The sequence below is a fragment of the Schistocerca americana genome, chromosome 2 (genome assembly GCF_021461395.2).
Source record: "Schistocerca americana isolate TAMUIC-IGC-003095 chromosome 2, iqSchAmer2.1, whole genome shotgun sequence".
Lineage (NCBI taxonomy): Eukaryota > Metazoa > Arthropoda > Insecta > Orthoptera > Acrididae > Schistocerca > Schistocerca americana.
The window spans coordinates 381,289,142-381,305,992 of NC_060120.1; the positions used below are offsets into that span (position 1 = coordinate 381,289,142).

A 16,851-nucleotide genomic window follows, 5' to 3' on the forward strand; every position below is an offset into this window, starting at 1 on the left:
AACATTCCTCTTTCCAGTGAATGTGCAATGTGTTTGTATCTTTCATAGTGTGTTTTTAATAAATAACTAAAGCCTGTGCTTTCTTTTTGTATCATCCAGTATCTAACATGGGCGCAATAAATAAATAATTAAAAAAATGTAATAAAGACCCATGTGAACCATCATCAACAGAAAACTTTAAAATAGAAATGAAATTTTTTAAAGAAGTACCTGTTACTTTGGTGGTTAATGTTTTTTCACAGAATTATAGGACCCTACTTTTTTTGCAGTTTTTTTGAGTAATGTTGTGATGTTGGCAGGCTTGAAGAACTTCCGTTACTGCAAGACCTGGATCCTGTTATTTTGCACTACTGGACAAGCATCCAACAGTCAATGTTTTACGTGGAGAATCAGCTGAAACAACTTAATGATACCCTTGATCTTGATTGGCAGCAGTTTCAGAATGCCTGCAAAAAGAATTCAGGGTATGTAAACTTCTCTGTTTCCTCTGTTAGTTTTGACACAGACAAAATTATGTTTATATTCATTGTAATGTATTTAATTTTGACGAGATCCTTTGTTACTTATTGCTCTTATAATTCTGTTTGTGCAGAAGGGTACTGTTCAGGTCATAGGGGAAGTCAAGGGAGTGGCATCAGCAGGGATAGTTTCAAATGAGAACACATGAATTAGATAGGTAGATAAACATTTGTATTTCAATGTGTGGGATGCAAGAGACACCTAGGGGAGTGAACAGATCACTAGCTGCTTGAAGAAGCCATCAGTGCTGAGGTATGGTGAACCAAAGTGTGGAGTGAAGGAAGGCGTCTGATGCTTGTAGTGTGTGTCTAGCCAGCAGTTTCTACCCGCTGAGAACTATGTGTGGCATGAAAAATAGGCGAGTTCTGATGTACAAGTTGTGGGAATGGTCCAGCAAATTGATAAGAACTTGGAGTGTGAAGAAAAAAATGTTTTATATAAGTGAATATCTTTAATGAAATACTACCTAATTCTTCCAAGCAGATGGCCACCTGCACAATAACATTGAAGGAAATCATTTACCAGTTGTGCATCCATTCTAAAATTATTCTTGGATTACAACTGTCAGTAGGCCACAATAGATACCTTGACAACTACTTTAAGTGAAAAGGGAAAAAGAACATTTAATTACTCCGACAGTGAATATAGGAAGTATGTGGGGTATCAGCTGAAATGATGTATGAAATGCTAATTCTAAATTCAATTTAATTTCTCTGTTTGTTTCCTAGTGAAAACTGTAGAATGTACAAATCAGGCATCATAGATGATGTGGGTAGCAAAAGGTGATGAATATTGTTTTACGAGAAGGGGAACTGTACAAAATGTCCAGGCTTGATTGAATGTACAACTCTCAAAATAGTTCTGGGAAGATTTATATATAAAAAAAATCAACAATCTTCCATATTATATCAAAAATTAATAACTCTGAGAAAAATTTAAAATAATATAGCTTATTTTCAAAAGTAACAGGATGATTTAAAAAAGCAAAACACACAACACATCTAGCAAATATTATTAATAATCAATATGTAAACTCGTTAGAGAAAACTCGTGCAGGCAGCACAAAAGAGAAACTAAGAACATGTGAAGAGGGCTATCATAAACAATCAAGCAGTATGAAACTCTTTGGGATTTAATCTGTTTCCTCAAAAGTATACATCTTATTGGGCTTATAATGTTTCAGGTAAAATATTGAGACCTTAATATTATCTATGTTGTGGACAGCAGTCTTGCATCTAGTTTAATGGAAAGGAAAAACTGTGTGTGTGTTTTGGGGGGGGGGGGGGGGGGGGGAGGGTTTCCCCCTGACAGTCTGTATCTCAGAATAACCACCATTCAAGCTGTACATTGGTTTCATTTTGTATACAGGATGGTTATAATTAAACTTTTGCTACTCGAGACAGTGTAAACAGAAAACTGTTTGCCATATGGGTACCCAACTTTATAGGAATGATGTTCAGTATGTTTGCTGCAGAATTTGTTTTTTTGTTAATGTTAGTGTCATGACTTGCCATTAGATGCCAATACTGGTATGGCAATGGAGGGTTGAAACACAGGCATCAATGTGCATTACAGTTGCAGACAGTTGACATGGTTGTGGATAAGGTGGGGAGGGCTTTACTTGTAAAGCTGTTTAATCAAAACTACAGCAATAGTGCTGCTGCTCTTTGAGAGTATCAACACATTAAAGGAATATGGAGAGAGTTTCCCTTTGTGCATTGGAGTTGGGAAACATGATCTCTAAGTCCAGATTAACTGGTGATTTGGGAATTGCTAGGAAAGGCCGACGGACAATTGCACCACAATTTATTGGGGAAGTCACTGTTGCCATGGGGTTGAGAATACTGGACGTAATGCGCAACCTTCAAGCAGGGCGTGAGCTGTGTCACAACAGCTAAACATTCCATGATCCATTGTTTGAAAAGTGCTATGAACAGTTATGAAATTGTATCTGTAGTGTGATTCCAGGCTGTTGTGAATGCAGTTGGTCATCACATTGAACAATGTTTGTAACCTGCCACTTAAACATGGTACACAATTAACAAATGTTACCCCTCTCATGTGAGAAGCAAAATTTTGTTCTTTCAGTGGTTTATTTATGTTACTTCTCTTCTAGATGTGCTTACAAATGTTTCCACAAAGTTTCATTGTCCTGTGACCATTTGTTATTCATGGGGGTGCTCCAAGTAGCAAAAGTTTAATTAACCACCCTGTATTTTGCTGAGTATCCCATCAGTGTAGTGGAGTTTAAAAGGATATGATCGTTTCACATGTAGTTGTTAGCAATAAAGTTCCATGGCTCATGTACTGTATTAAAAATATATTTGTGATACCTGCAAATTCCTTTGGTGATTGCTCTTTTCTGGTTGGAAGGCAGCACACATGAAGTAGCCATTTTGTGTTACAGAAATAATTTTTTTAATGCGATAAGTGTACTGACTAAAAACCCTGAAAAGTGTGGTCTTTTGTAAAATTAGTACACACATTCCAGAATGAAATTTTAAGTCTGCAGCGGAGTACTCACGTTGCTTAGTGGCCATACAGCAGAGAAACGGTTGAAAGACCGAATTTGGTCTACAGAAACTATTTCTCCACAGAAGACCTCTGGTACTGAGTGATGCAGGTTTCGAATCTGCGCCAGATGGCATGGAACTCGATGACCACTAGAGATCTCTGCAGCAGTCATGCCATAAGCCGTGGCTGTGCGTGCTCCTGGCCCCGAGTCCAACGTGAGGGCGCCACTATGGAGCATGTGGTCCCAGTGGCCAATAGCGACATACCCTGTTGTGTATTTGGGCGGCTGCCTCTCACTCAGCGAGTCAGTCTGGTATTCAGGTTGGGTTGGTTGATATCTCACTTAAAGACATCGTGTTTACTTTGCGTGTGCTTACTTCCAGTTTACGAGTGGATGTTGTTTTGATTTCATGGGGTTGTCTCTTGTGGCCCCGTTGCTTAATACTTTGTTGTTGATCTTGGGGTGTTGCTCGGTTGTCTGTCATCATGCTTGTCCTTCCATTCCCGTTCATCAGTCACGGGCCGCTCCCGGTTGGTCCTGCTGTGTTTTCATTAGCGGCAACCCTGCGACCATTCCTGTCACAGTTACAACAAGACCATAATACAGTTCTTCCTTTCAATCATCAAACAAATGCTGAAATGGCAGATATTGAGATAAGTAATCATGGAATAAAAACGAAGCTATAATTCATTTAATAGTAGAAAGGCTTGTGTACAAGATGAGGTACCTGTGAGATTCTGTGGAGATAACACAAAAGAACTTGCTCCCCTTCTAGCAGTGGGTTATTGCAGGTCTCTTGAACAATGAAAGATACATAGCAATTGGAAAAAAAGTGCAGGTCATTCCTGTTTTCAAGAAGGGTTGTACGGTAGAGGCAAATAATATGTTGACATCACTGATGTGACTCTCATGTAGAATTATGCAGCATGTTTGTATGTGTATTATAATGTTTTTGGAAAACAAAAATCTACTCTATAAAAAACATGGAGTCTCCAAACAGAGATATCGTGAATCTCTGCTCAGCTCGGTTTGCCCATGAGATCCAGAGTGCTGTAGACTTTGCCGTGTACGTTGACTTCAGGAAGGCACTTGATACAGTTCCATACTGTCATTTTGTAAACAAAATGTGATGATTATTAGAACATATTTGTGATTAAGTTTGAGACTGACATGTAGATAGAACTCAGCATACCACTCTTAAAAGAATAAAATGGCAGATGATAAGGTAATTTCAGGAGTATTCCAAGGAAGTGTTGTTGGTCCATTACTATTTACATTATACATAAATGACATAGCGAATAATGTCAAAAGCTGCAGGAGGGTTGTCAACAGATGTAGTGGTAGTAGTCTGTAAGAAGACAGCAATGTCAAAAGGCTGTAGTGAATTTCAGAAAGACCTGCACAGGATCAGTAATTGATACAGGAAATGTTTGTTCAATCTGAATGAAAATAATTGTATGATTACAGTGTTGGCCACAAATCAGTGGAAACAGTGACACCAAAAATATCTAGAAGTAACCGTCCAGAGCAACCTGAATGAAATAAGCCTGCCCAATAAATTTTAGGAAAAGCAGAAGTCAGGCTGAGACTCATTGGAAGAGTTTTGAGGAAATATATTTAATCCACAACTGAAGTGACTTACAAACTACTTATTTGACTGATTCTTAATTACTGCAAATCAGTCTGAGTTCCTTACCAGGTTTGCTATTGAAATTATGATAGCTTATGGTCCATGAAAAATTGGGCAACATATTATTCTCTCCCACATACATATTGCGAAGTGACCACAAGAAAATTTGAGTAACTGGAGCTAATACAGAGAATTGCCACCAAGCATTCTTCCCACATGCCATTCGTAACTGGAACAGGGGAAAGGGAGAGGGATTTATTTGTGTATTTGTTTATTTGCTCCAGGAAATCGTTTTTAGTACATTGTACATGTGATTTAGGACAAGCGGTAAACATAATTAAGTTATGATTTTAGTAGTCATTGTGACTACATGAAACGCAATCGAAGTACATAATAAATTGATATACTACATTTCTTGTACATATGATAGCAGTAGTTAATTAATTGAGACTACTTGATCAACACAATCAAAATAAACTGTAGTATAAAGTTACATAATTAACAATATTTGATAATGAGTTTTACTTATTGTGATGTTCCAAAAATTCAGAGGCAGAGTAGAAGCAGTGATCAAGCGAAAACTGTTTCAGTTATACCTTAGAAGTATTTAATGTCAGTACACATTTTAAGAAAGAAGGTTTATGGTTACATAACATAACTCCAGTATGGTGTATTCCCCTATGTATAGGTTTGTACTTGCTGTGTTTGCATGTAGATTAAGCTTCTGGCTAGGTTAATATGTGTGGAAATCATAGTTCGGCCATAGATATGTTTTCTTTTTTTTAGGATGCTTTCTTTTATAAAAACGAGGATTTCATATTTACACAAACAAAGCAAAGGCAGCATTTTCAGACTGTTAAAAAATGGTCTGCTGAAATCCCTGCATTTAACTTTCTTCATCCCCTTGATGTTGTATTACAGTAGCAGAAGTACCATCTGTCTCACACCATATAGTATCTTTTGGAGTATAAATGTAGATTTATAAAAAAAATATATATATGTATTGATACTGAAGGATTAAATTTTTATGTTATTGCTGTTGTACGCAATATGACACTGCTTTACAAAAGATGGTGCGTGACTTCTGATGCATTATTCTGTAATGTATTTCTCAATGTAAATGTGACTTTATTCATATCTGAATGTCAATGTTTAAGAGAACAGGAAAGAGAACTTTGTTGTTTTAAAATGCTTTCATTTATATGACATTAATCCTGGCTCCAAGTGTTCATAAAAATTTTGTATTAATTATTTCTTATGGGCTAATAACTATATCATACAACGCACATATACACTCCTGCTCATAAATTAAGGATAATTGCAGAATGTGTTGCCACACAATGTGGCACTACACAAAGCTGGCACTAATAGCGTAGGCACATAGGGAATGCACACAACACAGATCTGTTAAGTCCACGGTATTGGTGATAAGTTGAGAAAACCATCCCAAAACACGTGCTACAAAACGCCGCTGTTTCCTGCGCATGTACCCTGACATAAATATGGGATATGATCACTATGCACATATACACAGGTCACACAACGGATTGGCATACTCTGGATCAGGTGGTTGAGCAGCTGCTGGGGTATAGCCTCCCATTCTTGCGCCAGTGCCTATTGGAGCTCCTGAAGTGTCCTAGGAGTTTGAGAAGACGTGCAACAATACGTCGACCGAGAGCATCCCAGATGTGCTCGATGGGGTTTAGGTCTGGAGAACAGGCAGGCTACTCCATTTGCCTGATATCTTCTGTACTCCTTCATGATGGCAGCTCGGTGGGGCCATGCGTTATCATCCAGCAGGAGGAAGGTGGGACCCACTGCACCCCTGAAAAGGCGGACATACTGGTGCAAAATGACGTTCCGATACACCTGACCTGTTACAGTTCCTCTGTCAAAGACATGCAGGGGTGTACGTGCTCCACTCATAATCCCACCCCACACCATCAAACCACGACCTCCATACAGGTCCCTTTTAAGGACATTAAGGAGTTGGTATCTGGTTCCTGGTTCATTCCAGATGAAAACCCGGCGAGAATCACTATTCAGACTATACCTGGACTCGTCCGCTGTGACCAGGGGTCAGTGGAATGCACCTTGCAGGTCTGTGGGTGAATAAACCATGTGTGTTCATTCGTCTGTAGACTGTGTGTCTGGAGGCAACTGTTCCAGTGGCTGCGGTAAGATCCCGAGCAAGGCTACCTGCAGTACTCCATGACCGTCTGCGGGCACTGATGGTGAGATATTGGTCTTGTGGTATTGTACACTGTGGACATCTCGTACTGTAGTGCCTGGACACATTTCCTGTCTGCTGGAATCGTTGCCATAATCTTGAGATGACACTTTGTGGCACACGGAGGGCCCATGCTATGACCCCCTGTGTTTGACCAGCCTCCAGTCGCCCTAGTATTCTACCCCTCACAACATCATCAATATGTGTTCTTTGAGCCATTTTCGACACACAGTCACCATTAGAACTTATTCGCTGCACTGTACTCTGATATGCACCAACACACCTCTGCGTATGTGGACTGGTACCAGCACCACCATGTGGTGATTGCAGGTCAAATGCACCGCATGGTCATACCCCGAGGTGATTGAAACTTGCAATCTGCCCACCAGAGCATTATTTCACTGTGTATCACCATTATTCCTAATTTATGAGCATTGAGAGTATATCGGTTTTCATTGATCATGAAGATTGTGTCCTGGCCTTACATCATTCCTCTGTAGATAGCAGTCTTGTGCACTTTGGATTCAGTTCTCATGGACATACTATTGCTGAAGGTCCTTCTGCAGTTCATCCTCAACTCACTTCTGTAGCCTTCCAATTGGATGAGTTTCATCAGCTTTTCCCTGGCCTTCTGGCAGAGCTCTGCCAGGCTTATTCTCCATTCTTTCATTTTCTGCACAATGTTCAGTTGTTTGATTAGGCCATACAGTTCCTAGTGCTTGGTTCTTTCTATGTCTGCATGTGTTCCCTTTGCATGTTGGTCCAAAGATCTTTCTCATGGTTTTTTTGTTCAGAGATCAGCAGGTTCTCTTCATGTTTTTTGTGATGCTTAACATTTTTGTCCGATGTAAAAACACTGCATTGTGGGCTTTAAGTTTGGTCTTAACTGACAGATTTTTTGATGATGTTATCTGCTTCAGATTGATGTCAGTTTTAGACCCATTGATTGTACATTGATTAATTTGTTGTGTTAGGTAATTATGGTTGTCGAACCAGGTGGCAAGGTATTGAAAATTTCCAACTCTGATTATTTTCCATATTATTGGGAGCTTCTCTGGATACTTCTCTCATTTCAGTCGTCTCCATATTAATCCTCAGTCCAGTCCTACTGGCATTCTTTGCAAAGTTCTCTACAGTTTCTGCCATCTCTTCCTCTGACTCTGCTATGGCTGCAATATCGTCTGCTTATCCCAGTAGTTGTGTCCTTCCATTTAGCTTCACCCTTTTACCCCTTTTCATTTCCCAAATTCGTTTCTCCAGGACCCAATTAAAAAGCAATGGCATCACCTTGCTTCACACATGTTCTGATGTTGAATTCCTTGGATAGCTCCCACTGGTATTTTCCCTTGGGTTTTACCTCTACTGTACACACTTTCACCAAGTTAATTAACTTCCTTGGCATTCCAACTCCCTCAGGATGTTGTGCATACTTAATGTTTGTAAACTATCACATGCCTCTGAGAAATATATAAATATTACCACAAACTGATGGTTGAATTCCCAGCAATTCTCCCAGATTTGTCTCATATTGCAAATTTGATCCATGGTTGAGCTTGCTGCCTGAAAATCTAAACCTGCCTAGTACCCTCCAGCAGTATCTTCAGCAATAGGCTTCAGCTTTACAAAAATTATTAGTGATAACACTTTGTATGGTACTCTTAGTAGAGAAATATCTCTATAATTACTACAGTTCCTTTTATTGTTCTTTTTGTAGAGTGGACTTCCACTCTTTTGGGATCTCCTCCTTTCTTTATATTACTTATGAGACTGTGTATCTCTTTCTGAACTGTTCAAAGTCCTGCCTTCAACTTCTCTATGATTATCCTATCTTTTCCTCGGGGTCTTACTATTCTCAATTTATTAATTGCTCTATCTACATCTTGTTGAGTTACTTCAGTTTCTTCTTCCTCTACACTTTATGAAGTTTTTTCTTCTGGGAATACATTTTCATGATTTTCAGCATTCAGCAACTGCTCAGAATATTCCCTCTACCTGTCCAGAAATGTTTGCTTGTCCAGTATCATATTTCTATTCTTATCATTAATAACTAGCACATCATTTCTTTTACTGTTCCTCATATGTTTCAACACATGGAACATTTTTCTGCTGTCACGTATTTCATTAATCATGTTGGGCATTAACTTTCTTTTCTCTGTCCTCAGAATCCTATTTGTTTCTCTTTTTATGTTTGTGACTACTTCCTGCTTTCTTGCAAGATTTCTATGCAGTGGGAGTGTTTCCCTAGCTCTCTTGCTGGCCTTCACAACTTGTTCACGTATATAACTGAATGAGAGCTGGCCTTCACAGCTTGTTCACACATATAATTGAACCATTTCTGATTGGTTGTTCGCTTTTTTTTCCTTTACTGCATCATTTACAGCAGTCTTTATATCTTCTCATTGCTCATTAACACTTCTTTCATCATTGTGATTTGATACCAGGACTTCAGATTTGTTATGCACTCTGATATATTACTGGTGGCCCAGCTCTGGATCCAAACTCTCTCTTGACCATATTGTTTATCTTTCTTTTATAACACAGCTGTAGTTGTAGTTTGCTGATCACTGTGAAATTTCACACAGAAAAAAAGCAAAAATTTTATTTCTTTCCAGATATGTACAACAATCTTCAAACTTTATTTAATCACAAACTACATACAGTATGTGTCTCTTGAAGTTTTTATGGCAGATAAAATATTCCTTTGTCTTTTGGTTATGCATCTCTTCTTCAGAGATTTCAGACGATAACCTTCCCGCTATCCTGCAGGTGAGTTGGTGACAGAATTAAAACCACTTGACACAATACTGAGGAGTAAATTTTCCTGATCCCAGATGCACACGCAAAAGATGATGGAATAATACATGCAAAATATTTATTCCTTTAGTACATATACCTTGCTATTGTGTCTGGGAGCAACACATCTGATTTGAAACCAATGTGTGCTTTAAGACGGAGGCTCTTCTTTAAAGTTAAGTATAACTACTTCCTGACTTGGACTTGCCTTTGAGGTAGAGCACTCTCTGAAATAAATTAAGGCAACTTAGTGCTCAGCAGGGCAAGTTGGATGCTGTGCAGCTAATTGACTTTGTTTGAATAGCAAAATAACACCCATTACTAACGGGAATGTATTATGGACATGAATCACAAAGTTAACAAAGTGTCCAACCCAAATAGTCGCTAGACTGCAACTTGTCTGATGGGATGAATACTGCCAACATACAACAAGGGACAAGTCTGTGGCACTGATGAGGTTCAAGGGCAGACCATCAGCTGGATACTTCACCAGCTTTCAGAAGTTAATGTGAATAGAAAGAAATGGTGACAAGATTTCCTGAACCCAGTAAAATATTCCACAGGATAAAAATATCAGTGGAGATCACCAAGAGGATTCCAAGAAGAGGTTTAAGGTGCCCAATTCCTGATCGTATTGTGAAGAGTAGAGTCGGTAGGCAACCCAAAAGAGACTTGTAAAACATTTTACCACAAACGTTGCTACAACTACTCTGGGTCCAGCCTTTGAAAACACTGAATGATCACTAAGAAGAATTGTTGGGTCTTGAGCTCGACAGCTTTCAACTGCTTCTCCTCCTTGTTTCAGCTGGACTCACCATTGGCTTAGGTCAGGGACACAGTAGCTATTCAAAACAAAATCTATTACAGTATCTTTTGATGTCACAATAGAAAATTAGTTTAATCTGGAAGGCTTGTGGAAGAATTCAATTTTAATCTTTTTTAAATAGAAATTTGGTAAGTATGTTACCACCTTATCAACAGCAGCAGCCTTGTCTGGATTGCTTTCACTGCTAGTTAGAGAGATACCATACTACTATTGATGTCCTGCCATTGCTAGAGGTGAGCATACAGCAGGTCTTCCTGCATTGAGATCTCGTAATGTGTCTTATTCTCTTGTCACGACTTGGAGAAAACTTATGGTACTGCTTGGAGATGTTATCCTTATACCAACATTGTTTCAATTATTAATTGGAGATACCCTTTCCGACTGCTCTTTCCATGTGAATGGTAACCTGAAGGTAGTGAAGCAGGACAAGGGGGGAAAAATATATTTGTGCATATGTATGCAAGTAAACAACTCTTTCAAGCTCAAATGAAATTTATTATGAGTGAGATGACATGATCATAAGTTTAAAAATTAATTGAAAACAGCATAGAGAGCAACTAAAGTTATTCATCAAAGTGCATAGCATCTATTACAAAAGAAAAATGTATAAAAATGGTAAAAGTGTAGGAAATTTAGCAGAAAATTTAAAACATATTTTAGGCATTTTTCTAAGAAAATGTTAAATAACACTGTGATATTAATCTGTAGATAGTCTTGGAATCTGTGAGCAGATTTGTGATTTATCAGACATGTGGCATGACTAGTTGGTGTACTATTAGGCATGGTAGTATTATCAGAACACTGTTACTAAATGGACCAGTGAAGTTTCGTAACAAGTGGCCACTATTGGTCGTCCCCAAAATTCTGGTATCACTGTTCATAGTAACAGTGCAGGAAGAGAGGTATGGTACTGAACTCCTCGTTGATTGTATCCTGCACACCAGTGTTGAATTGTGCCACTTGCAGCAGAAGTGGACAAAATGAAATTGGCTGGGCTACCAAATGTGAGGCACTGCTAGTGCCTGTGTTCAGCAAGGTGGATGCAGCATGTTGCATGGATGGCAGATCAAATTCCGTTGAAGGGGGGGGGGGGGGGGGGGAACTGTAACACTGAGAAGAAGTTGTGAAACATAAACAAAAGTTGGTAGGCATGTTTCTACATCTGAACGGTGATCTCTATTCAGATTCCGCACCAGTTGCATAAGAGTGGCACTAATAGCCTTAAATGTGCTTTGTAATTGTTGTGAGCATTGTTACCTTTGAGATTGGATGTGGTGCATTGCTGTAAGTGAAGAATGCCTGTAAGGCGACGAAGACACCATTATCAGCACCTCACTGAGTGTGAATGAGGCCATGTAATAGGGCTACAAGAAGCGGGACATTCCTTCTGCAATATTACAGAAAGAGTTGGCAGGAATGTAGCCATTGTAATGATTGCTGGCGGCTGTGGTCACGAGAATATACGGTCACAAGAAGACCGGGCTCCAGACAGCCCCATGGCACTACCATGTGGGAAGACTGTGTGGCTCTGGCACATCATACTGCATCTGCAGCAGCAGTTTGAGCAGCATTTGACACCACAGTGACATAAAGAACTGTTACAAATTGGTTACTTAAACTCCAGTTTCAAGCCAGACACCTGACAGCATGCACTCCACAGACTCCAAACCACTGTCATTTGCAACTTCAGTCGTGTCGAGTGAGAGCTCATGGGAGGACAGGGTGGAGGTCTGTTGCATTTCCTGATGAAAGCTGGCTCTGCCTTGGTGCCAGTGAAAGCTGTGTGTTGGCTAGGAGGAGGCCAATTGAGGGTCTGCAATGAACATGTCTGTGTGCTACACACACTAGGCCTACACATAGGGTTAGGTGTGGGATGTGTTTTCGTATGACAGCAGGCGCACTCTTGTGGTTATCCCATGTGCCCTGACTGCAAATTTGTAGGTCATTCTGATGATTCAATCTTTTGTTTCACCATTCACAACCAGCATTCCAGGTTTTTTTTTCCAACAGGATAATAGCCACACATGCTGTTGTAACTCAACATGCTCCACAGGTTGTCGATATGTTGCTGTAACTTGCACTATTACCGGATCTTTCTTAAGTGGGACATCAGCGGATGACAACTTCAGCAACATCTACAAACAGCATTAACTGTCCCAGTATTGATCGACCAGTTGCAACAGGCATGGCACTCCATCCCACAAACTGACATCCGGCACCTGTGTGCAACACATTGCATGCACATTTGCATGCTTGCATTCAGCATTTCGACATTTACACTGGTTGTTGATGTACCAGCATTTCACATTTGCAATGGCTTGTCTTCCGCTTACATTAAGCTGTGAACTTGCAATGTTAATCACTTAAATATATTACCTAGACAAATTAATTGGTGAAATTTTATTACTTGCTCAAATTTTTTTATTTTTTGGTGTTGCGATTGTTTTTTTTATGAGTGTATTTCTCTATTCACAACCATTTCTGCTCTGTGGAGGCTTTCTATTGCTGCTGTGACTTGTATGGGGTCACAGATTGTATTAATATGCTGTGGTGTGTGTGTGTGTGTGTGTGTGTGTGTGTGTGTGTGTGTGTGTGTGTGGGTGGTCAGAGATGGTATGGACCTAGAGGAGGTGGAGGGATTGGGGGGCAGCTGTGGTTTCTGGGGTATCTTGGTCCCTGAGTTTCATGGGTGGAGGCAATTTATTTGCTGGCTCTTGTGGCTAAAACGGATTTCTTTGATGACTCGTCTTGTGTGGTCACTATATCAAAAGTTGATGCCCCCTGTTCCTCCCTGAGCCCAGATGTGGAAGTCTGACTCAAAGCTCATTGTGTTGCGAACAGAAGGTCAAACTGTGTAATGGGGCTGCATTTGTGGTTAATTTTGGTTACACTATGCCCGTTCACAAGGGTTGAGTGGCATGTGGCAAGAAATCTGGCTAATGCTTCCTCAGTTGTTAATGACAGCATAGTTTTCTGTGTTTTTACACCATAATATCCTCTCTAGATATTCCACCCTGGAATACAGTGCTGGTTGAAAGGGGGCTATTGTCAGGCATACCATGCTATTTCATTGAGAGAAGAGCTTAAATACGGAGGCTACAAATTGAATACCACTACAGGACATTATGTTGTGCAGAATATTCTTGAACATGGAAATGGCAGCCATGGCAGAATGATGGCCACTAATAACCAGATAGTTCCCTGGAATGGGCTAGCAAAAGTGATATGTTAGGGTACTCAGGTTTTAACCAGGTGGAGGAATGTTGTGCTGTAATTGACTGGTGCAAGTATGTATGGTAGGCCTGGACAACACATTCAGTCACAGGGTACTTTGTAACCCAGTAAGCATAGTGTCATCTAGTGCTTTCACTCTGGTCATATACCAGTGCAATGTGGGGAGCATCTGCAGGATCTGGGGGCAGAGTGTGGATGGAGTCCCAACATGACAATTTTCTGACTGTATAAATAATTGCTAGCTAACACCTTTCTTTTTATTTGCTTGTAGTTATAATGGGTTTCTGTGATAATTTTCAGCATGAACACTATTAGCTGCTCTGTGCTATCTGTGTCTTTATGTGGTGGGAGGGCTGCTGTCCCTTCCTGTGATGTCAGTTACTAAACATGTAATGCTTGTCAGGTGTGAATGTCACTAGGCACAGAGCAAATCATAGACACTTTCTTAGTTGCAGTAATGGCTTGCTCTTATACATCAGAACACACAAATGGTATCCTTTTTCAGCAGAGCTGGTTTAGAGGATGCACTATCTGAGCTACAGGCTTGTGAATTTGTTGTACAAATTTGTATTATATGGAAAGAACTTTACTTATTTTAGATTTCTCAACACTGGAAGTTGGTTGATGGTGTTTACATGCTCCACCATGGATTTGAGCCTATTCTCACTTAAAATGGGTCCCATATTTGTTTTGTTGTTGGGCTCAAAGAAGCTACTCGTACTCAGCTGGTAGTGCACCTCCATTTTCTTGCAAGTGGGTAAGCAATGTTTGATGACATGCCTTGTTCTGAAGTAGGTCCCATTGTAATAATGTCTGAAAGATAATTTGTGCAATTCAGAACATCTTGAGCTACTGTTCAAAATATATTTGAAACATTGCAGAAGCGCTAACCACTCAGAGCAACTGCTTTTTATACCCACACATCCTTAATTGGAGTGTGCAACATACGATGATTTTTAGATTAATGTCTGTGGGAAGCTGCAAGTGTGCATCAACAAGGTCTGCTTTTGAAAAATTCGGACTCCAGCCATAATGTGAGTTAGCAGCATAAATAATTTAGACAGCATATGACGAACTAAAGAAAACTGTAAAATGACTAGAATCAGTCATTGGCTGTAACTTTTGGACTTATCTGTGGTGTTTATCACTTGCCTTGGAATAATGGAGGAAACTATGCAGATAGACTTCCCAAGTTTCCACCATTTTGTCAAAATTGGCGAAAGCCAAATATAACTGTGGTGGAGCCTTTGCTTTTGGCTGTTTTTATTTTTATCTGCAGAAGTCATTTCAGTAACTGTAAATGATGTTATTCTTGTTGCTGCTGTAGTGCTACTCGTTGCAGAAACTCTGTTGCTGTTGACGTAACAACTATATGCACAGACTCAGAACAGTGAATCTGTGTTGGCAATGTCACTGTGCTGTGGGAACTTTCTTCGTCACAAATGTGATGTGGTTTAATATGAGCTGTATTCTCAGGCCAGTGTTACTGAGTGGCCCAACAAAGCTTCATATTGGGTGGCCCATGTTGGTAGTGGTGAAAATGATAAGGACATGTTCATTATAGCAGCGATGTATTAGAAATGTTAACTGACATGTATATCAAAAACTTATCAGTGACTGAGATGAACCCAAAGTCATTGCAAGCCATAATCCACGATACAAATTTGCAGGTCTGTGAACATGATTAGTTAGTGTTCCAGGTCTTCATGCAGGTAAAAGGAGGTTGAATTTATGTTGGGTGTGAACAGTCTAAGAGCACGCAGCATGGATTGTGAGTAAACTGGTGAAAGATGAAAGTAATGAGGAATATCATTAATGAGGTTGGTGGTAAACTTGATGTCAAAAATGGAGACCGTATGGTAGACAAAGTTGAGGAATTCTGCAACCTTGGGCCCAAATAACACAATGAATGAAGCAAAGAGGATGTAAAAAGCAGACTAGCACAAAGAGGGCATTTCTGGTTAAAAGAAGGCTAGAAGTATCAAACATAGGCCTTAAATTGAGGACTCAATCCTTGAGAAAGTACATTTGGAGCTCAGCATTGTATGGTAGTGAAACAAAGACTGTGGGAAAACTGAAAAAGAGGAGAATTGAATAGTTTGGGATGTTGTGCTTCAAAAGGATGCCGAAAATTTGGTGCATTGATAAAGTGAGATGTTTTCTGACCAACTGGCAAGGAGAGAAACATCTGGAAAACATCGACAAGGAGAAGGGACAGAATGGTAGATGTGTTAAGACACTGAAGAATACCTTCTATGGTATTTGAGTAGAGGGCAGAAATTGTTGAACAACGATATTGGAATATGTACAACAAATAATTGAGGATGTTGCATGCAAGTGCCACTCAGAGATGAAGAGACTGACACAGGTGAGGAATTTGTGGTGGACTTCATCAAACCAGTCAGAAGACATGACACCACTGTGTCCCCTCCCAAAAAAGGTTAATTCAGTACATTGCAGTTAGTATCAGTGAGCTAAACCTGATTGTTTGTCAGATATGATCATTTTGCTTGTATAGCACACTTTGTATAGATGAGCTCAGAAGAAACTGACACTGATACAGTTAATGTGTTTGCCTTGTCATCACAGTTGCATTGTACTAAATATGCAACATGGGATTGTGTCACAATAAGTTGTACACAAGGTGGTGTTAATAGGGATTGAGATAAATCAGCAGGTCTACAACCAAAGAAAAATATGAAGAAAGATAATATACTAAAATTGGGTGCTGAAAACAATGCTAAATTACCGTACCTTACCCTCAGTTCAGTGGAAAGAAAATTTCCAGGAAATTGCTTTCAGTTATGATTGGAGATGAAAACACTTCTGTCAGCAATTACCAAAATACTGATTGAACTGTGGCACTGACTTATTTCTATATTAATATGATTTGTCGGGCCTCAGCCGACAGAGATGACAGTGACCATGTGTGCGTGATTTGTTATAAAAGTGTGTGTGTTTTTCTAAATCTGGTGAATAACTTTGTCTGGTAGTTTAGTCTACTTTTAAATGTATCTGTCTTCCACTCAGTGCCTCTTATGGTGAGTGTCAATCTATCCTAATTAATGTTGTTTATTTGTTAATAAGTTATGATCATTTCTGGA

The 16,851-nt window shown here is 39.6% G+C and overlaps 1 protein-coding gene across 3 annotated transcripts in view; it reads left to right on the top strand.

Moving 5' to 3' along the window:
* The window catches only part of LOC124591589 (nuclear pore complex protein Nup214-like), a 130,628-nt gene that overhangs the window by 43,848 nt on the left and 69,929 nt on the right, over positions 1 to 16,851 (top strand). For all 3 annotated transcript variants that reach the window (XM_047131744.1, XM_047131746.1, XM_047131745.1), the window contains one exon: positions 300 to 464. In XM_047131744.1, coding sequence (XP_046987700.1) covers positions 300 to 464 — 165 coding nt within the window. The remainder of the gene's footprint in view (positions 1 to 299; positions 465 to 16,851) is intronic.